General features: G+C 38.0%; 1 protein-coding gene and 1 long non-coding RNA gene across 13 annotated transcripts in view; both read right to left on the reverse strand.

Annotated features, from left to right (window-relative positions):
• Positions 1–23,945, reverse strand: part of NUMB (NUMB endocytic adaptor protein) — a 92,781-nt gene that overhangs the window by 27,238 nt on the left and 41,598 nt on the right. For all 12 annotated transcript variants that reach the window (XM_048305867.1, XM_048305866.1, XM_048305869.1 and 9 more), the window contains one exon: positions 7,382–7,525. In XM_048305867.1, coding sequence (XP_048161824.1) covers positions 7,382–7,507 — 126 coding nt within the window. In that variant the 5' untranslated portion in view covers positions 7,508–7,525. The remainder of the gene's footprint in view (positions 1–7,381; positions 7,526–23,945) is intronic.
• On the reverse strand, positions 667–3,311 carry LOC125327025. Its single transcript, XR_007204112.1, has 3 exons — positions 3,233–3,311; positions 2,253–2,277; positions 667–874 (listed from the first exon to the last, which is right to left on the reverse strand). It is a non-coding gene; the product is annotated as an uncharacterized LOC125327025 (long non-coding RNA).

The raw sequence follows: 23,945 nt of genomic DNA on the forward strand, positions 1-23,945 counted from the left end.
GATATGCTTTTACAGCCTCTCTTTGAAACAGACTCAGCTACACAAATAATTGAGTATCAGCAGATATTCAAATGCACTGTTTTATTTGCAGTAACAGATTAGGTTCTTTGGATTACATTTGAAACTACACGGACACAGGAAATGAGGTTACTTGAAGCCTTGGCCAAGGTGTCCTGTGCTGGGAAACGAGCTGCCACGAAGAGAAGCACACCAGCATTTCTTGGTATTTTTCCTAGAGGCAACAACATTCTTCTTTCTTCCTCTGTGTAAGTTCTGGGGTATTATTTGCAACAGTAAGACTGACTACTTGACATCTGCACATGCTGGTATGCTTCTAGAATTGGCATTGCTCAAGAATTAAAGCCTGAGCTCCAAAGTTTAAGAGTGAAATGCTGTCTTGCAAGTAGACGTAAGTTTAAATCCAGAAATCCTGGATACGTCTTAACGCTGAGCTATTTCCACTGACTTCTAAGATTTACATTCCAATGTTCAATACTTTATTTCTCTCCTCTCAAACTCATGCTCCTGCTTTCTAAATTTATCAGTTTGAAACAGATTTTGCTCAGTTTGCTCAGACAGAGCTACAGAAGCACAGACAACAGAAACTCTATGATTAAGCATCAACAAAGCTTAATTTTGCTTAGTCAAAGCTATAGGTTAGTTAGGATGCTACACATGTAACCAGAAATCAAAATGTCTCATCAACCTGTTAAATCCCCAAAACCAGGAATTGTAGAGGAGATCAAAAGAATCTAAAGCAGTATCTGTATCAGTAGTTCTCCTTATTTTTTACATCACACCCACCTAAGAGCCACACTGTGCATTTCACATACTGGTTCTCACATGGCCTTTATCATTGTCAACAGAAACAACACTGTGAGGGAATAGCAAACATTTCCAGTTAGGAATATTGAAGATGAAGTAGAGAAGCTCAATACAGGATACACAAATGCTATGTTCTTAATTTTCTTACAAATCCCTAAAATGAGGCAGAGAGGGAACTCAGAAGGTTATGTAGGACAGCACTTGCTTCAGGGCAGGATCTACTTCCACATCTACATCAGAGAAGTCAGCCTTGAAGTATTATGACATTTCTGTAACTGGAGATCAGTAAGCTAGACCTTCTACCCAGTAGTTTACACGTCTCACTGTAGAAAGGGATGTTATTTTGCTGAATTGTTATTGCTAATGCATATCCTAAATTTCCCTTGATGAGGCTTAAACACACTATTTCTCCTAGTCCCCTCACAGTTGCACATATGTACTGTCAGACTTTGGTTTTCAACTATATGCTCTGATGTGCAATTCCTATCTTTCCAGGAATTCAGCATTATTTAACAAATTTCAAACTTTCTTTTAAAAAAGGAAAAGAAAAAATAGAGGAAAATCTAGTGTTGATGCCACCAAGTTTTTTACACACACTGCACAGGTGCACACTCTACCTTTTCAATTCCTGCAAAAAATTTGGTTTCCATGTATGACACTGGATATCTCCTAATTTTAAAAAACAGAATTAAGAGGTATAACCCAATAAGAACTTTTTGATTTCCAACAGCTAAATTACATTTAAAATAAATATTTCTGCAAGGCCGTTCAAACCATTTTAATTGTCCTATCTTTAAAACAATGTGAAGTTTATTAAACTATTTAAGAATTTCACCTTTGCCAAAGACAGGAGGCTTTTAAAACTCAGCAAGAAGCTTCATTTAAAACTTCTTGTCTGCAAGGCTATTCAAACAAAACTAAGGGTTGAACACAAGGGTGAAAAGTTTAAAGATTAGGGATTGCCTTACATTCCTTCTGCCATGACAAAAATGTATAGGAATATATTGGTGGTAAGCTTCACACCTTCCATTATAATCACCATCTTTTATAATTAGCTGTCTTCCAGCCTTTTTCCTGTGATGTTAAATGCTGCAGGATTTTTAAAATGTACCATTGCTTGCTGAGGGTTAGCATTCAATAGGAATGGTTACTGTTCATTGCTAACATCAGGCCTTCAAAGGTAGAGATTTCTAGTGTTTAATGTGTAAGGCTGTGCAACATTTCAGAAATCAGCAGATTTGTCACATTAACTTCTTAAAAATACTTAACATAGTTTCCAAAGACCATTTAAGGACCTCAAGCTTTCACAGTGAAAAATATCACATGCTTAACTTAAAGGCACTTCAGCATCACACCGGTAAATTCTTTCACAGCTATTATTTCAAACTAGAAGTGCATTTAAGACATAAAATAAAAGCCACAGTTACCTGTGCTGGTACCAGTCTTTCTGACCTGGAGAAACAGAATGTCATGCAAGCTGTATTTATGAACTTATTAAAAAGAAGAAGTTATTTTTAATATGAGATTTATAAATTTGACATAAAGCAATACAGTTCAATATGCAAATTCCAAAACTAAAGAGGACAACTGGGCAGCCACAAGTGGTGTAAGAGCACAAAGCAAAGTGACCGAAACGGCCTATCTCCTACTGATGGTGATTTCAGCAGTACCATGTACAGCTCAACAACCCAAACACAGGGACCCCAGGGATGAGAACTGACATTCACAGGTCCCAGTGAGGATACACTACAGGGCTTGTGCCAGTAGCTCCCTTTCCTTCTGTCTCCTCTTGAATATAAAGTAATACAGTGTCTTCCAAACATCTCCCATCAAAGCAAGGGTTAGATAGGAAACAGTTCAAGAGACTTGTTCTGAAAAGTCAATTCTTTTATACACGAAAGTACAACTGTATCCATACAACCGTTATTTGTTAACACTAACACAGAAATCAAATTCAGCAGAAAGGCTAACTCCAATGACACCAGGTACTCAGCAGCAAACCCTGGATGCCAGAGATAGAAATGTGGTTTGTTACTCTTCCACACCAGCTTTTTCACCGACATCTTCAGTCTTCCAGATGGAATAAAAAAATGCATGTAAACTTGCAGGTGATATGCAATAGTAGCCTTAGATGCCTTAACGTTAAAAGAGACTGACTACGAAAAACATGGAAGTGACAGAACAAAAATTATCCAAGATACACAACTGCTGTATCTTCTAGAAGAACAGGTAGCAACCAGCTGTTAATATTCTGTTTAACACATCCTTTTGGTCAGAACCACCAAGAACTGGAAAATGTTTGGTTTGTTTAGTTCTCTAAGGTAAAAGGAAATGACCTAATTTTTCTGATATAAATTTCACAGGCCAGTTATTCCAAAGTGCATTTGTATGAATGAAAACCACTTACCCAGAGGGACACTCGAAAAGGCTTTTCAGACAAAAGAAGCCCTAGTGTCAAATATTTTAGTCATTATACCGCAGAACAGCTGCATGTTTTCAGTGAGGTAGTGTCTGAGCAAGAAAGCAAGTTTGAAAATGTGTATGTCAATGAACTTCATTTGTTGCAGTTATAATGTATAAAATTGTGTATAAATAAATTACAGCACTGATAAGCACAGCTGTAATGGCTGTTAGAATATTCAGCTTCTGAATAGTTTTAAATACAATCACTTCATCTCAGGCCTCTATGTATTGCATGTATCTGGCACAGTTTTTCTCTCAGAGGAAGGATTCACTACTGAAACACAGTATTTACTTTTCAGTTTGTTAGGACAGAGGAAAAGAATTTTTCCCTGAAAATAGACTTCTGCACAGACTTTCCAGCACATGTACCAGTGCCACATTTATGGGGCAACTCTTGTCAAACATCTATAAAACATGCAAGGTATTATGCCTCCACGCCACCAAAGTTAGGAGAGCAACATCATTTATATTTCCAATGGAATAGCAAAAGTGTGCAAGTCACTTTTCTAAACACAAGTTTAACATCCTTTTCATACCTTTGCTAACAGACAGGACCTGTCTCTCCTTGGCTCTTCTTTCAATCTAACTTTAGTGGATTCAAAGCAGTTTACATAGGAGAGCAGTACAGCAAAGTCAGTAGCCATCGCATGGCCCTGTCTTTGAGTGTCAGGTTACCACATCAAGTGTGGTTAGATTTCCAACACAGAGAAGAACTATCTGTAATTACATCTATACACACTAAGATGACTGAGAAAATATGATCAATAGCTGGCTACATGCAGCACAGCCTCACCAACCAGTTGAAGAACAGACTGTTAAAACAAAAAAGAGTGCTATTCACTAAAAGGAACAGTATGCATCCATGATTATTACCACCTCCAAATTCATGAGCACAGCACTGGAGAGAACCAACTGTGGATCGAATCTACTTCCCTGAATTTTAAAGCAACATAAAGGAACATAACAGGAATTTTGCCCTACTTTCCACAGAGTATCTTCTCTCCCAAAGAGAAGATGAACCATAGATGTATTAGATTTGCTCAAAATCCAACAGAACACTTAAGGACTTTAAAAATAGGGATCAGCTGTGGACATAGCACAGGAAGAGCTTCTAGAAACACATCAACAGAGAAAACCTTTCAGTAACATTAAATCTGTTTGCAGTACAGCATCCTCCAAACACAATGAATGAGCAGCTACTGGAATCCCTGTCCAACACTAACAGAATGAAGCCTGAAGGCAGGATGAAATCCTACTTGCAACATGACTTTCAAAGTGCTTCCACATGCTCTGTAATGTCTAAAAAAGGATAAATCTGTGGTAGCACTCTACAAACACCCAACCTCTGGGCAAAATATAAATGCCCAAAGGCAAGAAGTTAAAAACCACACCAATTTAAGAGATCTTTTCTTTACAAGAGAAACCAAGGGCAAACGTTCCTTTACGTGTTTGCACTAGTCTTCTCTTGATCTCAAAAAAAAAAGAGTATTAGAGTCTTACCTGAATAAAATAGCAAGCATTAGAAGAAACAAAGCCCACAACCTGGCTGCTACTACACCAGTCTATTTTACTTTCAAACAGAAAATCTTACAGACAGCTGCAGCAACATTTGTCAAGAATTCTCAGGTCTTCACTAAATACAGGTGAAGTCTTCACCACCCCTGTGAAAGCCAGATTCTGGTCTTGCTACTCAGTTACGCTTTGAGCTCCTACAGACAATGATTTTTAGAGAGTGGGCAAGGCAAACCATAATAAATAAGAACAGGCTAACCCCTGCCCCCCAACATATTAAGAGCTGCTACACTACAGACAATGGACCACTTTGTAATTCCCATTGCAAAACTTAAAGGAAAATTAAGGTATATTCATTATCTTTCAGATTTGAATGCATTCCTATTCATTAACCATTCTTCCCAAAATATCTCACTTTGTTCTGCTCCACTGAGGAGCATCAGGAAGAAAAGTCACCCCATCAGATATTTAAGGACATAGGAGACTGCATACTTTTCCTGGAATATATGAATTTCCAAAAAATACTCATAACAGGATACTCTCCTTCAATAGCACAAAGTTCTTTCTGTGAGCAAAATACAGTACCACCCACTAAAGCGATGACTCCACATCTGGTTTATCTCGTTCCCTCACAATGGCATACTTCCTGTCTCTATCTATTAAACACCAGTTAACACCCACTCTGCATCTCAAGCCTTATAAAAATTTCCACTTTGTCCATACCAAGACACACTATTTTGGACAATAATTCTAAACAAATAAGATAAAACGCCTCTTACTATCAAATTGTTCTGAATTTATATTTTCACCTAATTGCAAGTTCTTTAAATATTAATAGTCTACCATTCTGACCAAATTAAGAAACGTACCTTATGTTTACCTTAAGAGCATTTTTTTCCCAAAGAACAAATTAAATTAATTCCAGCAAATTAAAAGCAGACTACTGAGTGCACATAAGTTCCATTATGATGACAGGATGCAAAGATTCATCCATTTCTACACCTTTTCACCACAGAATAGGCCAAAACCTTTTTTGACTTTGGGTACATGTGCCCAGAATAGATGAATGCTTCATTTAAATACAGGAAGTACTTGTCATTAGAAGTGCAAGTCCTGACTGAGAGTTTTAAAAAAGTCAGTCTTTGAACAGTGAGAAGTGGTTCACACCCTTTGTGTTCAGTAAAGGATTGAAAAAGTTTGACTAAAACTAAATGCCTAGAAATTGAGCACTTTGCTTTTCAACCTGTGTAATACCTAAATTATGAAAAAATAATCAGACTCAAACTTACAACTCTGTTCTCTCCTAGACAGTGTTAAACCTTAATCTAAGTTTGAGCTTTCACAGAGCAATTACTTTCAAAGCTTTGGCAAAACACCATCTCTGTTTAGTACTGAATTACAGTTCCTTCCTCTTAGCAGAAAAATAGCACAAGACAAAAATAAGCAAGCAGCCATGAACTAGAAATGTTGTATATACTTGAGTATATGTAAAAGCACACATAAGCAACTCTAGTAGGGTAAAGCAGGGCATTAACCTTGTGTGAAAGTTATCTCATACTTACCACATATGTACACCAATCCACAACTTCACAAAAATACGAAACAGTTCAAAGAATTCCACCTAGCAACATCACATGTTTAACTATCAGACAGAATTACTTTAAGTACAATACAGAGAAAAACTAATGAAAACTTAGGTGTCAGAACCATAGACTGTGTTCCTTGTACATAGATATTTAACTCATTAGCTTTCCCCAAGCGTCATCTGCTTCTAATGTATTGTAGATCTACTATTAGTGTACCCTGAGGAAGAAAGGGGAGCATATGCAACAAGCCACCCTAAATTTTATATTTCTTTTTATTCTGGTATTTATTAAGTATTAATATTAAATACTATTCTAAAATATTAAAATATTGTTTCTTATATAAAGAGGAAGGAGAATTGGACACAAAAAAGAAAATACCTATTTGTAATATCTGATAATCTGGAATGAGTTATCAGAATTTTAAAAGGTAATTTCAGTTTCATATGCATTAATAGTCTGTAATACACACACACAAAATCACAGCACAGAGGCATTCCCAGAAGTTAGCAAGTGCTTCTAACCTCATGCACTGGTCAAAATCTCAGGTGTTACTTGACAATATTTTCAATTATCAAGAGGGAGGAAGGATTGCTTTCCAAGCACAGCCCACCACTTACCTTACAAGTCAAACTGTAACCACAACTACACTTTTAATAGAGAGAACTGAGTACCTTTCCATGCAATCCAAGAGGCCTATCATTTCTGACCTTCCAGAAAAATGAAGACAAATATTGTATTACTCCTCTACCTAGCTACATGATGTATTTCAACTAGATAATAATGTAGGATATCTCAGACTGATTTTCCAAGGCATTTGTTACGTGAGTCATCTGGTTTTAAGAAAAAAGCCACATCCTTTGCAATGAGAGCTGACTGTAAAATAGGTCTGTGTGTAATGAAGCATGTCTCTGGCTTATGCTTGCCAAAACTCCCCAAATAATAATTCATGGCAAGAGTACCTCATGGATATCCAAAAGAAAGGCAGAAACTCTTACCTTAACAGGAAAGCTACACTTGCCAGTACGAACGCCTTCTTCGTCAGTCTGCCACTGATGAGGCCTGCTGGCCTCTGGCACATAGACATCTTTCTTTCTCCTAAAGCTTTGCCGTAATTTGTTCATTTCTCAGATTTTCACGTCCTAGAAGAAGAAAAAAAGAATACTGCTAATAGGGAGGGACCAAACACGCATTTAGCCACTTCGGGTCAACCACTATCATGACAAATGATCCTGAGCTTTTTCAAAGATGAATGGAAGGACCTGTGAAAGAAAAATATTTTGGACACAGATTCAGAGAAAGATGGATATTCACTTCAAAATGGAAAACACAAATCCACATTACTTGCTTAACATCTTTCCACAGCAACTGAAGCATTAGACTCAGTAATAACTATTACTGGGAGCATAAGGTTTCCTAAAATAGCAGACAGAGAGCTTTGAAGAGTGATGCACATGAAATCCTGCCTCCCCAAATTTAAACACCCACCTAAAGCAACCAAGTAGGAAACCAATAGCAAAAGCTTCCAAGGCACTCACACAAGGCAAGGATTCATAGCTCTAAAACTGCTCCTAAAAGCAGGTGCTTGCGCTGTTCATTAAGTACAAGAGATAGGTTCACGCTTTGACTGAGGGGAACAGTCCAGCCCGTGCTTAGTCTACTGGCAGAATTCTTATGCTTAACTGAGAAATGCACTTCTTCAAAAGGGGAAGACAGCGCTGCAAATACACTTCTAAAGCCTAGAACTCAAAACTTTGTATACACTTGCCTTTATGTATCAACTTCTAATTACAACCCAATCTACACTTTAGACACGCTCACCTTTACTAGATTCAAACTACAATTAGCCAAGAAGCTATTAGAGAAATTACTACTAATAAAAATACTTGATATTCACCTAGAGAAGTAAAATCATAAGGGATACAAAGTGGGGAATATCGAAGACATACTGAAAGGCTTCTTAAGATTTGGTCATCTTTCCTGAAAAAGAAGCCTTCTTACAACCATGACATCTCATTTTGATTGAAAAAAAAATGCTGCAGAATGCAAGGCAAAATCTAATTCGATTATATATGCTTATTTCCCATTAGATTGCATAAACTAGAGAATATAGATATTTACTATACAGTCAATAGCTGGCCTTTGAGCGAAAGCTGCTTTAGAAGCAGTTGGAACACCATTTTAAACCTTGAAAAGAGCTGGTATCTTCCAGTCAAAACTATTTGACATAAGTAAGAAAAATCGACCCATTCAAGTTTGTGATATCTGACATTAAGAAATTTAAAGTCAAAATGCAGCTATTTCAAAGCTGGACACAAAAGTCAGAAACTAAAAGCATTATAGAAAATCACTGCCCACCACTAATTACAAATACTAAATTGTTTTGTATCTCATAGCACACTTTAGCCATTCAAAATAACAAAAAGGTGTGAGTTTTGTTACTGATTCCCTACTACTTCCTTCAGCAACTGTTACTTTCTTCCTCAAGCAGCATATAATTGAACAAGTCAGTTCCCACTGTATCTTAGGGGCATGATACTGGCTAATTTCTCTAGAATCTTCCACCTTTTCATTATCTATTAAAAGAAATATTTTAAGAGAAGTAACAATTCAAAGATATACCCATGGATAAAGAAAATACCACTATATCACTAGGACTGGGAAATTTAAGTATGGTGACGTTAATTGTTTAAGGGCAAATAAGCACGATAGTCACACGCACAAGTTCACTGGCATTTGAATTCCATTATTCATGGGTCTTGCAGCATTCTGAAGCATTCTTTCAGCGTATAGGATAATTCCTTAAGTATTTCCACATTAGGAAACAGCCACACTAAACACCATTTTACAGCAAACACTGTGCTCAAAGTTGCTTGATGAGCATTTGAAAACAGGAAGGTGTGACACTCCAAGCAACCCAAATCCAAATGCAAATTAAGTGAAGGGTTGGGATGTACAGCAAAGGCTATAGGCAACTGACCCTAGCAGGTACCTAGAACAGCCATGAGGTATAGCAATCAGTCTAAGTGCAGGGATGGGAAGTTGCTGAAGGATTCTTAATCACAATTATCTAGTTATAAAGAAGTGTTAACTTCAGTCCTTCATAGCTACAAAATGCTTGTCATAACTAGTAACACAAAATATTTTCTTGAATTTACTTGAGCAGATTTAGAGATTAGAACATATGTGCAAAATAAAAAGCATGCACATTTCTTTCCACTCAATAAGCTGAAGCAGCTCTGTTTTGCTTTCAGCTGGGACAGAGCTAATTTTCTTCCCAGTAGCTGGTACAGTGCTGTGTTTTGGATTTAGGCTGAGAAAAATGTTGATAACACATTGGTTTAGTTGTTGCTAAGGAGTGTTTAAACTAAGTCAAGGTCTTTTCTGCTTCTCGCCCCACCCTACCATTGAGTTGGCTGCGGGGCACAAAACGTTGTGAGGGGACACAGCTGGGAGAGCTGAGCCCAACTGACCACAGGCATATCCCACAGGATGTGGCACCATGCGCAGCATGTAAAGCTGGGGGAAGAAGGAAGGAAGGAAGGGGGTACATTCAGAGTGACGGTGTCTGTCCTCCCAAGTAACCACTGCGTGTGATGGAGCCCTGCTCTCCTGGGGATGGGCAAACACCTGCCTGCCCACGGGAACTAATTTCTTGCTTTGCTTGACTATGTGGCTTTTGTTTTACGTATTAAAATGTCTTTATCTCAACCCATGAAGTTCTCACTTTTACTCTTCTGATTCTCTCACCCATCCCACTGGGAAGAGTGAGCAAGTGGCTGGATGGGGTTTAGCTGCCACCTGGGGCTAAGCCACAACACTCTTCTATAAACATGGTTTGTTTATTTTACAAGCTATAAGCCATTTTAAAATCTCTGAATGTGCAAAGGCAATTCTCAAAGTTTTAAGAAGAGTTGCAAAGCTTCTATTCTCTGTCAAGGCTTAGAGAGGCATTACAGCAATATCAGTTATGTATTCTGTTTTACCAACTGCAGACAGAGGACTCTATGCATCAGTCTAAAGGAATCAAAATTTCAAGGGAGGCCATTCAATCACCTTGGGCAGGTGAGACACACTGCAGCAAATCTCTGCATGGCACCTCAGCTCATAAGGACAGACACCCGCTCTTGTCCCTGCTGCAGACTGGCAGCGCCACAGCACGATGAGCAAAACCACTGCTCCAGCTGCTTCAGTGAAAAGCACAGGAATCTGGTCAGCACATGACTTACAGCCCAGCTGCCCGACCTTGCACTCCAGTGAGAGACAAATGGGCATAGACACTCCACTCTGCCAAAAGAGGCAACAGACTCTTAAGCAGATACAATTAGATGCAGTAAGGCTCATGTGTCAGTTTTGAAGATCTCAAGGTAACTCCGAATCTCAAAAACTTCAGTGAATAGCAAAGCAAGGACTGAGGACAGCACACAAACACTGTACCACTTGTGAAAAACAGCAGTCTAATTGCCTTATCATAACATTTGCTTATGCGAGCATTCTGTTGGACTTCTCCCTCCCAGGCATTACTGTTGCCCATGAGACTGGTGCCTTATCAGACATTTATTCTGACCAGGAATCTCAATCCCCAGGGAAGATAAGAATAGGATTTCCTCAACTACATTTTGTATGAGAAGCTGAAGTGGCATTTTGCCCAAACTATTTCCTTTTCACCAAAAACCAAACCCAGTTTCCTACATGTTCTAATTTTGAGGTCATGTTGGCAACAAACAGTTTAAAAATAGCTTATTCTATCTGATAGAAATGCTGACAAATAGCAAAATTAATTTCTGGTCAGGCAACCAGCAAGCTCTCTCCAATGGCCACACTTGGGTTTTCTGAAATGTCAGACTTATGAGTAGGTTGCAAAACAGTCTGTCCCATAAAAACCTAATTTGCTGATAACATGCATGTCAGGACAACATAACTAGAGCTATCACCTGATGGGAAAGTGTTAAATAGAACAATTCACATGGGCTGCATATTCGAGGATTCAGGAGAGAAGCACATGAATTGCTACAATTAAGTGCTGAAAATTTTACTAATTTTGTCTTGAACTCAAAATCTCTGCACAGAAGCTCTAAAGAGAGATGAGTGAGCATTTTCTACTTGAATTCTTTGTAGGGCACTTCACATTTCCATGCAAACCCCGTGTGCTTGCCAACACAACAGACACCAGCCTAGGCTGCAATAAGCTATCAGGGTATTTTCTACTGAACTGACAGCATGACTGGTACTGTAAAAAGTATGATACTATGTTTCGGGATTATGTAAGATGAAAGTTATCAGACTTCGATTTTTTTTATTTAGCAACTTATTTTTGTCATGTAATTAGAAGTATTTTAAAACCACCCAAGAGACAAACCAAAACACCAAAACCTCTATTTCCTTTTCACTTTTACAAATCCAGCTGGGACCCAGAGAAAGAGGACAACTGAGACTATGAAGACAAACCTGGTGAAAAGCCAAGATAGGAAACTCAAAATCTAATTAAATCACAAAACATAACACTACATCAGAGACAAACTGCCAACAAAGGCTGAAAGCACTGAGCCTTCTAGAGAAATGAGGAAAAAGAGCCACTTTGGGTCCCGGTACATTTCAAGGTTATCTTACTGCAGACAGCTGAGCATCTGAATGGTCATGACCACTGGAGAAAAAGAACCAAGCAAAACAAACCCCAACAAAACAAAACAAAACCACTCACCCAACACGAAAATCTCCACCACTTTTGTAATTCAAGAGATTACAACATGAGACTAGACATTAGACCATTTCCCAAAGCATCTACCTACAAAAGGTATCAAAAAGACAAAGGAGTTTTAAAATTTATGTTGCCATTTATTTTTATGCAAATTTAGGTATTTTGGAAACAGAGCTCCAAAGGCAATTTAAGGAGAGCTTCAGCACCATTATTCTTCTGACCAACAGAAAAACTACCATTTACACCTCTATCAGTCCACTAACAGCTCAGGGGCAGAGTTGTCAGAACCAACAGAGACAGAAACAACACTGTCACGGGTAAAAGTGCATGTTGAAGCACTCTTGGCTTCACTGCCTTGTGCATCATCAGGTTATGGCTGCAGAACAAATTACTGCAAGATAAACCAGCATGTTAATTCATGTCTTGTTAGCTGCTCTGCTGTACAAGTGTGTTCACTTTTACCCTTCAGTGAGCACAAGCCAGCAATTTACTCTTCAGTGAGAGATGGGTAAGCTTTCATATTAACTGAAGTTAGATCAGGAGGAAGCTGCTGATGATGCAAATTTGGAGCTTAGCTTTGCAAGAGTTTACCCATGCAGCCATACCTTTAGATAAGCAACTCGTTTACACTGTGCATAGGTGCTTCTTGAAGAGCAAAAACTGCTACAGGACAATCCAAACTACAGAATCTGCAGGGCAGAAGGACAATATGGGCACCTGGGTACCTGACCTGCAGTTCAAGCGGTCAGATTTTAAGCTAGGATGTACTACATATTTCACACTAAGCAACCACTTACAGTTTCAACACTGAGGAAAAAGAAACAGCACAAACATTTTTTTATCTTTCTCCTGAACACTAGCCTTCACAAAGGTTATTTAATCTGCATTCAATAATCTGTTACCGTTTCTGTTTACAATGAAAAAGGATTAAAACGGGTATTGAGTCTTCAGTCAGTGTTTTAAAACCATTCAGCAGGTTTGGGATTACTTTCTATTTTCTTTCAGAATTTAATACTGTTTCCTATTTACCTATTTAGAAAAAAGATAGTCATGGGTCAAACAAGGGCAAAGTACTCTCTGTAGCCTGCAACAAATAGAGAGTACCCAGGGGCAGGAGGGAACACCCTCCTTCTCCCCCACCCTGCATACACCCACATGCACTCCGGGTGCCATCCTCCTGATTTGTAGTACAGAGTCCTCCTACAAGCCTGAATCACCAGGAGTAGTATTAATACATGAACAAAATTCCTTGAAGCATGCACTTCAAAAAGCATGGAAATAAACTTTTAAGAACAATGTGGAATCATTCTAAAATGTACAAGCCTCCATATACAACTAATTCAATTAACTTGATATTATCAGATTAAGTAAATTTAAAAGAAAAAAAAAAGGTCTAATTCATACCTGTATTGCCTGCTGGCCACACACAGGTGAGGGCCAAGCAGCTGCACAACCATCTGCTAGCTATGTGCTCTTCCCCAGTGAAATTTGCTGAAGGGCCAAGCCAAAAAGAGGCTGAAATCCAGAGCAAAAACCTCATCCATCTCTAATAAGTTTTTCTCACATTTCTTGACATCAAAGCTTTCTGAATCAGGATGCATTCTTCCTGTCAAAGGTACCTGATATTTCAGACTTAAGAGGAAATGCAAATAATCTTAATCTCGTTGAAAAAAATGTGTTTACCTAACCTACTTACTAGGAAAACACTCCAAAAACATTCCTCTGAATATTGTGAAGATCTGTATCCTTAGAAAGCACTGAGTTCTTGTGCAAGTACAACCTGGTCACATCTGTCCACAGATTAATGTTTAACAGCTATCTTTTGAATATTATGAAAACCTGAACCTTATTATGAAATCCACAATGGCCTGCACCAGCAAATGTTAATAGCCCACACTTCCATATTCTAGAAGAGTAATTCACATTGCTTTTTCCAATAAAATATAGTTCACTGCTGGCACTTCAACATTATTGTAAATCTTGGCTATAACCAGGACACGAGGATATCAACAAGGAAATATGCTAGTTTCAAGCCATTTTCTTGAGATGAGATTTGGGTTTGGCAGGCTGACCTGCAATACAAAGACAAATAAAAGCGGTTCAAAACATTTTAGATCTCTTTTGCTCTCTAATGTACAATTTGAGTCCCTAAACTTAAGATGACAAAGAACATTTCATTTATAGAAAAAGAGGCAAGCTAGAAAAGCAAGTTGATTCCTTCCAAGGTAAATAGTCTGTCCTTGTCTATTATGAAGCTGCCAGGATGGAGTTTACTTCTCTGAAAAATCCTTATTAAGCATTGCTGCTAAGCAAACACTCTCCCCTCCTCTCCCACTTACACAGTACAAAAACATGTAATGTCCTATCTCTCCAAGCCTACTGTAAAGGTTAGCCAAAACTTGCTGCAATTGCCCTGCAACAGCTTCTCTGCAATTATTCACCAGCACAAGAACACAGAGTACCCTTATCTTCTAAGGAAGAAAAGGTCACCCCATGTGTCAGATTCTGAATGCAGAACTTTGAGCCTTTTTGTAAGTTTAGATCCCATAAAATCTAATTAAATCCAGCACTGTCACACTGAAGCAAATGAAGGCATGTAACCGTATGAGCATGCTCACTAAAACCTTAACAGCCCTGTTTCACAATACAGGCTGACTAACCACATTATTCACCACATGGCTTTCCAAGCCATTCACCCTTTCATTACTCAATTAACATCTAATAATACAATACTACAAGTAAGCATTCTAAGACATCAAAATACACATAAAGGTGAAGCATTTCTTCATTTGTTCAGCCAGCAAATACATTTTGTTGTTGTTATTATTATTATTTAGAGTTCCAATTAAGGAGACTTTCCTTGTTGAAGATCAATTATTGGATACATAACTAAAAGTCTACTGAAGCAAGCATACCATCTATAGAAAACTCACCTTCCAACAATGAAAGTAATATTTAAATCATACTTAGAAAATACAGCAGAAATGACAACCTTAAACTCTTTATGTAAGAGCAAAGAGATCAGAGCTGTGACAATAATGTCTCTGACAGCATTCTTAGAAATCGTGATGCATTGCTATCATGTGCGGTACAAGACATCCTCTCAAATCCATCAGATTTCTTGCAGTCTTATACCTGAACTAAGGTTATCATGTAAGCACTTCACAACTCTTTCCAGAGCACTTGACAATTGTATTTGCACCATGGATGAGGGTGGAAGAAGGGGAAAAAACAATGCTATGACAACAACATCTTACTGGCACAAGACAGAGTTAAAAATTGCAAACAGCTTATGAAATTTCAGGAAATGAAATAATGAACTGTACTCCAACACACTGTTAACAATTATGTGGCTAAAACGTTCAGCTACCAGAGGCCCTGTCCTAAAGCTTAGAATTTTGTAAAATACACTTTTCAAATATAAATACCCCCAGACTGCAGCAATTAAATACAGTACTCAGTATTCCACAACGTTATGTAACAGAAGCATCACCAAAGTTAACATTAAGACTCCTAAACTGTCACAAAAATACAAGTTTGATCATTGCAAGACAGAAGTTATTCCTAAAGATACGCAATGCTCTTTCTAGCAGATGTAAGATAAATCATTTGCCTTTCACAAACCTGTGAAATTCAGCAAATCAAAGAAAGCAAGCCTCATTTTCTCCATCAATAACTATTCTAAAGCAAATATCCCAATTCAACAGACACCACAGCAACTGCAAACTCTGACTATGGTACTATACAATATGCTAAGAGGTTTAAGAGCAGAGATATAAGGCAGTAATCCCCTTGTTTTGTAGGCTCACTCTAAAAATACCCTGCAGACTGTCAGCCACTAGTGGAAAGCAGGTCTCCTAAACACTTTATGTGATACAAAGTGCATTGAATTATATCATCTATAATAACTGAAAATAAGCAAAAGTTTAGTAAAGAAACACTAGCTATGCCTTGTGGAAAGCAGTCAAAGTAATTCTGCTTTGCAGCTCATCTGCACACATGTGAATAATTTTAACTAACCAAGCCATGTCATTTCCAAGTGCATCATTGACATTTAGGGCAGCTAAATATGAGACAACTCAACAGTTTTCAAACACGAACATCTCAGTTTAAAAGGTATCTTTACAAATACATGCTGAATTTCAAAATGAAATTAGATATAAAAGAAAGTACAGAAAGGGCTGAAACAGACAAAAAGTATGTTTTTTTAATCACTCAATTCCACAAATTGCAGTTTGAAGTTATAAATGTCAAATCCCATGAAAATAAATGCATTTTCAAAATTAAAAAAAAAAAACTTGACAAGTAAAATAAGCAACTTTTACTGGTAGATCAATCACAAATCTTAGGTTTTTACACTGCACTTCAGTAGGACCTATGAGTATTTTATGAGCAAATAATCAGAGTTGACTAGACAAGACCAAACATCTGCTGCTTAGTATCAGACAGGGTCGAATATAAATCAGTCAATCATACCTTTGTGCTGTTGACCTGATCACTACCTACTGACTGGGAGTTCAGAAACATACGAACACTCATAGTATTTTTGGTTCCAGCTCTTGGGTGAGAGCAGAAAGAGTAGATGAAGTAAGCTACAGATCCAGAGCATGCATTTCAGGAACCAACTGCACTCTAAACTAGATTACTAGGAGGATATACTTCAGCAAGATTTAAAAATATATACTTGTACTCATAGTGAAGCTTTACCCTTGGTTCATATACAATGTTTCACAAAAGTGAAAGCCAGTGCATTTTGGACAACTGATCCTGCAACACTGATCTACACTAGCCCACAGCATGGTCCAGTCCAGCAGTCCACGTAGCCAACATTCCGGAAACATTTGGAGCAACAAACCATAAATTCGGATCAGCTTTATGAGAAGTCTTCAGTGGGAATGAATAGTAGTGCTGCTGAGTCTGTCAGCAAGTAGGATTCAGGTACAGAGAAACCAGGTAAATCCACATGATCAGATACAAAACAGGGAGGTAAAAAGGGCTCTCCACCACAGCCAGCAATGTTTCATTCATTCATTCATATATGCTCCCAAAAGAAAATAGTTCAGCAACAGTTTACAGGTGATGCAAAATGTTCTGAAGTAGGTTAAACTGATTTTGAAAAGAAAAGATCATCTCACAAGAAGAAATTCTTCTGTAAGAAAACAGCAGAGAAAAGCACATGGAAGAAAGGTAAAAAAGCCACCTTAATTATTAATAGCAATGAATACAAATTCAGCTATTACCACTGTCTAGGAAAGGACTCACGTTTAGTCCTCTAAAAATTTAATTGTCAAATAAGCAAACAGTAGTAAGAATTATTATGAAAGGAGCACAGCAAAGCCAGTATGATGCCGCAGCATAAGATCAGACTGCACTCAGCTTCAATACCACATAGTTCTTGTACTTAATATACCCTCACTGAAATGAAACTGAAAGGTGCAGGAAAGTGGCAAGGATAAGGAGGATAGCAAGGACTACTTAACACCTTCTGCTCAAGGACAGATTAGATACATCAAAGGTCTTCACCTCAGAAAAGCAATTTTCTAGTGGGGAAGGCTACAAAAATTACAGTATCAAAATGTTAGCAAATGAAAAGGGAATGATGATTTTTCAATTCTTATGTTGCAGAAACTGTGGAAAAACAACAGAATTCTCCAGCAGTCCAGGTGTCAATAAAAGAGTATTTCTCTTCATGATACAAAATTAACTAGGACAATTCCTAGCTCTGGGAAAGTTTAAAAACTAAAAATAAAAAAGAATTTAAAAAATTTTAAATAATAATTAAAAAAACAAAACAAACAAACAAAATACCAACAACAGCAACAAACCCCCAAACCACACAGATTAATTATTGGATCAAAACTTCCAAAGGTTATTTGAACCTATAGTGGAGATGCAGCCTTCCATTTAGGAAATCACCCAGTCCAATCTGACCAGCTGGGAAGTCTTCCTTCATGTCTTAATCTTCTATTCTTCCCCAGGATCCAACACTGACTGTGTCAGAGAGAATTACTGTGCTATGGAGCCTTTGTTGTGAAGCAGCACAACTCACAAGCTGGTGTCCCTTCAGGGCCAGTCCAGCTGGCCACACCTCCGCGTTGCAGCTGTCACAGCACCACAGCAGAGTTGTTCACACCCAACTGCCCCAGCACCACCACGAGCTGCCTCGCTACAGTGGTAAGGATCTCCCTTTCCCAAACACACAGAAGCAGAGGTTTCTATAGCTCGAGACATTTAAATGAAATGAATTTGTATATTCCAGATAGCTCACAAAATTTGAATTATTGTGGCAACAAGCCATGGGTGCACTAGTCACTCTCAATTACGAAATGAGAATTAGCTTAAACTGCCACGAAGTGTGTCATTCACAGGGTGACAGATGACTCCTTGTTATACCAATACTGCACTGGGCCCAAGCACTCCAGTCAGTCACAGCTTGGCAGCTGTTACATGGCAGTTCAAGACACTTCAATCGCTCTCATCCTCCACAGCTAAATATAATTAAGACCCTCTTATCTGTGGGTTTTCTTCAGCTTGTTCACGCTAAATCAACCACACTTTTGACTGCAGCTAATGCAAAGAAGGAGGAGGGCAAGTGACACAAAAGGCATTTTTAATATTCATTTGTAACTCAAAGTGAAATTGTGAAGCTTTCTATCAAGCTTTTGTGAAAAATGGCAGGTTTTAATAATAAAAATGAGCCGAGAGAAAAGATACAGTAATTTCTTCTGGCTGTCAGAATATCAGAAAATCATTTGATCATCCCTCATTAAGCCTCATAACAGAAAAACTTCACATTCATGTAAAAGATAGGCAGAATGTTCTTAGGAACTCGCTCTGGTGTCCAGCATAGCAACTGTGGTTGACTTCTAAGAACGTGATTTTTTCTTTACACAAATCCTACTTATTATAGTAGGAATTACTTTTGTACACCTGTCCAGTGCAAGCTTTGAGTTGTTCCATAACGCTTTTCTCACAATAACTCTTTACAAAACACTACAAGGAACTAACAGAATTATTTCCCAAATCCATTTGCTTTACACAAATGTAATCAAATCGTAAGCTAGCTTAACAAAGTCAGATAACAAGCTATAAATTCTTTTAAGCACACAGAATGCAATGCTTTCTGAATTCCCTCACCAGTTAAATACCTTTAAAAATATTTTGCATCTTCTCTAGATGCTAATACAAACCACATGTTTCATTACCCACAGAAGAACCCACAAAACATTTATGGAATCTGTCACCATAGCCCCTATGAGAGGTGTCTAAACAGAGAATTCCAACACAATTCCACCTTTCTGGTACCATTTTGTATACAGACAACTAGCATTCCTTACGATAACCCAGCATGTAAAACCTCACTTTGTGCCTAATGTTTCCCATGCCTGCTTACTGCAAAGCCTTAAGATCTAAGCACAATTTCAGTGATTTTGAAAATTATATATAGCAACATAACTAAAGAAATATCTTTTATAAGCATTTACCTTCATAATATCCTGATGTACGTAATTTTGTGAAAAAACATTCCCCAAACCCAAGCGTAGTAGAATCAGTTACCAGAACGATGTTCATAGGACAGAAGAAAGAATATCTTCATTGATGACTTACTTCTTTTTCTCCCCCCTCAGATTCTGCCATAGTACTTTTCTTAAAAATCCCTCTTTCTTGAAACTACAACCATGACTCCATGGATATTTTTTAAAAAATGAACCTATGGGCTGAAATAAAGGAGAGATGATAAAGTCCAATATGGGCTACAAAAGGTTTAATATGGGAACTTATGTCATTTCCTCCCTCTACCTCACAAGACAATGTTTTTTTTAGATAATTTTAAGTGTTTCTTTTAAAGAACAACCTCACAATCTGGAATTATTACACCATTATACCAATTTGCCACAACTCAGTCAAGGCTGGATTTTTCTTTCTTAATGGCAACAGACCTGAAGCTTCTCAGACTGATGCCAAAACCTTTCATCTTACTAATTTCAATGTTTGCATATTTTCATTTGTGTACAAGGGGAGAAGAGGTGATCTCTATGAAATTAAGTGATAAAAGGATAAATCAATCCATCTGCATTAAAGGTTTGAGGTTTTTCGGAAGAACTCCAAGTCAAGTTTTTCATATCTGCTCTTATAAACAGATGCATACTTCCCTTCCCCACTCCCTCTTCCTATCACTTGGCATTTAGAGCCTTTTGCTTATAGGGATAGTAATGTTGGCCTTTATGGAGGCTGTAGATAGGAATTCAACTGCTATTGCTACAAAATCTCACCAGCACTGTTTTTTTAAACACTGATAATAATCTCTTAGACATTTCCTTCTGTGAAGTTACCAGATTTCATGACGGTCATTAAAATTAGTAACACATTATTTTTGACCAGCAATAATGTATTATGAATCCACAACTACATGCTCAGTGAGAATTATCACATAAAGCTTGAGACATCAGTAAATCCAGGGGTTCCTCTCCAGACCGTTTTTCTTTACTCCCATTAAACTTAGTGAAGAGAAAGAAAAGCTCAGTTATACAAACTCACTTTCAGTATACCTAACAATGAAAATATATTTCTCTAAATAAATAACTCTGTATACATCCAAAGAGATGGTTTCTACCCTTTTCACATAAGATCAAATTAATAATTACAAAATTCCTTCATGATAATGAAGATTTTTTTAACACAAACTTTTATCAAGAAATGGAAGCAATATGCTCATTTCTCTAGCAATCTAGTCAAAATACTTGGTCTTTCCAAGACCACAATAAGATTTTAATTCCAGCCTTCAATATTTAAACCAGTTCATCTAATATAACATTGGGGGAGGGGGGGGAAGGTATATATGTGAATCTCATGTTACTATCTGAGACAGACTGCTCCAAACTTGTAAAACTACTTTACCTACTAAATGAACTGCAAGAACTCACATCAGCATTTTACCTTCTAGTCAAAATTAAGTCTATGGTAATTCAGAAGGTCAAGTCTTAGAATATAATGGACTAGAATATAATGGTTTTAGACTTACTGTACCACCTTCCTGGTGATAAAATACTGGCATCTTAATTCAACTTTTTTCTGTTAGCTTTCTCTTCCCCATATTAATTCTGTTAGCATACAGGTTTTATTATCTCTTTCAAGATCAGCACAGAATTTCTGCTACAAAAACCAAACATGCATTAAAAGCCAGAATGAACCTTTGCATGTGTGCTTTCTTCACAAGCTGTACTCACATCTCAAAATGAATACTAAGGCCAGGACGTGCATTCTAACGCAGACAGTTTAAAATAACCTTCACATAATAATGAAAAACCTCCACTGAACTTCTCTGAAGAATCTAGAAATTAAGATCAAAAGTGTTCCCATACTCTTAGTGCAGTAAGACACAGAACACTTAGTGAGATGAAGTTTAACCAACCACTTTAACAGTTAACCAATCATACATTAAAAGACAAAGTTAAAATATGCATCTCAAAATGCCAGTGCTGCCTTTCAGGGTCCCAGTTTATCTATATAAGGAGCTAAGACTATCACCCTCTTTCATGAATACCAAAATTCCATAAATATTCACAAAACTGTCTCACCATTCCTCATTAACAGTTCTCCCACCTAATGATTTTAAACTATTGTGTTTATTTTAGCCCCAACCTGTAAATAAATGGACAATTTAAGATTAAGATCATGAAAAGATCATGAAAAAGTGTTTTTATTTCAAAAGCTTCAAATGAAAATATAATCACAAGCAATATATACTGAATTAAGTCAGAAACGTCTCAAGCCATCAGTAAAACATTTTGTCAGCTAGGGCTGTTAAGAACTACAGAAATATTGCATATTGTACTTCAATTGAGCACCTATTGACTCTCCTTAAAATAAGCTGCCATCTGAGACATGGACAAAAAGACAAAGATGTTCATTATTCAAACAAATTGAGCTTTTGGCCATCTTGTTACAATTGTTCAAACCCAGGAAAAAAGTTCAATATTAACATCACCCTGAACTAGAGAAGTAAGTAGTTTTGCTACTGGTACCGAAATCACCTTCCTCACCCCTGTCATGATCTTAAGCAAAGCAGGATGCTATCTATCATATATGGGCTCACACTTCCGTCTCCTTCTTCTCCTTCTGAAGGTTAAGTGAATTCCACAGCTACGTAGCAGGCCATGCTCTCCCAGAGGGAGATCAGGCTGCCCAGAAGTCAGTACAGGACTACAGGCAGGGCTGCCAGCAACAGTGGCAACTCAGGAGCTCCAGTGATGCAAAACAGTCCTCACGAACACACCAGTCTGACTGAATGACCTCAGCTAGGCTAGAACTGTGAAACCCACAGATGTCTCTCACCTTTCTAAATCACGTGTTGCTCACTACAGTAAAACAGCTACAATGATCTGCTGCAACACACAGAGTGTGGTGGCAAAATAGAGAGAGTCCCAAATAGTGCACTGCCCATAAGTAACTCATGGCTGCAACAGCCTCTTGAATCATACATTAGCTGTCATCTTCCCAACTTTAAACTGCTTGGCAAAAGAACAAGAAAAGTCAAACAGGAAATAATGAGGAAAATTTGTCTTCATTCTCAAGTCCATCAGAGCAATCAATGAAGCTTCAAGCTCAGCAAAGACAGAAATATCACCTGGCGACCCTGAAATACTGCACCCAAAGGCAGCCTTCCCACATCTGCAGCACAGTGCACTGCTACCAGTCACTCCTCAAAAACCAGACACAGTACAGGGCAAGAGGCAGAAGGTAACCAAGGCTTCACTCACATGAGTTTTCCCTGAATAATTCAGATTCTACCATTGCCATATTTTGCATTGCCTGCTGATGGATGGCCACAGTAGAAAGCAACAAATTTCACTCCTGGTATGAATGAGTTTGACATAAAAGCAGTATGAGCTCTACAGTTAGGGCAAGTAGGAAATCGTGCTGCTGCTGCTGCCCAGGCTGACAGATGAAATCATGTGCCCTGGGGTGCCATCTTCGTATGGAGAGCATCACCTTACTTCCATAAAAGACAGCTGCTTCCTGGGGTGGCAACTGAGCTGGGCATCAGAAGACAGGATGAAGAGGAAGGCAGTCTAAAAATTCCTGCAATGGAACAGCTGGCACCCAGCAGCAAGGCAGGCATGATAGGGACTCGGTGAAAAGGACACTGGATATTGTGCTGCCAGATTCACACAACCATAAAAATCACAACTGTGTTATGTTCACCAGCGACTGGTCACAGAGTCCACTGATTTGAACAGCACCTTGAATAAACTCCATTATTCTGGCAGGTGATTGCAGCACAACTACTCCATTCATAGATCATCATTCTTAACAGCATCCCCTGCCTTCCCTTTCTAAGTCCAGAAAATTTTAAAGTAAATCCTTACAGAATGTGCAGTATTCTCTTATACAACAGGCAGCATATATGACATTGACAATATAGGTAACACCATTCAGAATGCCAATAAAATTAGATGGAAGACAACACCACCTTCCTTCACAAGGAATCAATTATACATTCCTCAATTACAATTCCTCTACATATATTGAACTCCACCTTATTTACTACTTTCACAGGAACGAAGTTACGAGCAGGGAATGCAAATAGTGACTTGGTGACATAGGTACTGAACTGAGGCAGAAAGTGAGCTTATTCTGCTCTAGGAAAATCAGATCTCCTAAGAAGTTGGCATAATGTGCCACTGAGGAGCTCAGTTGGTTGGAGCATGGTACTAATAACGCCCAAGGTTGTGGGTTTGATCCCCATATGGGCCATTCACTTAAGAGCTGGTCTTGATGATCCTTGTAGGCTCCTTTCAACTCAGAATATCTTGTGACAATCCCTTCTTGCTGGGAAGTTCTGTATAAGAGTCTTTACCACA

Source organism: Corvus hawaiiensis, chromosome 6 (genome assembly GCF_020740725.1).
Source record: "Corvus hawaiiensis isolate bCorHaw1 chromosome 6, bCorHaw1.pri.cur, whole genome shotgun sequence".
Taxonomy (NCBI): domain Eukaryota; kingdom Metazoa; phylum Chordata; class Aves; order Passeriformes; family Corvidae; genus Corvus; species Corvus hawaiiensis.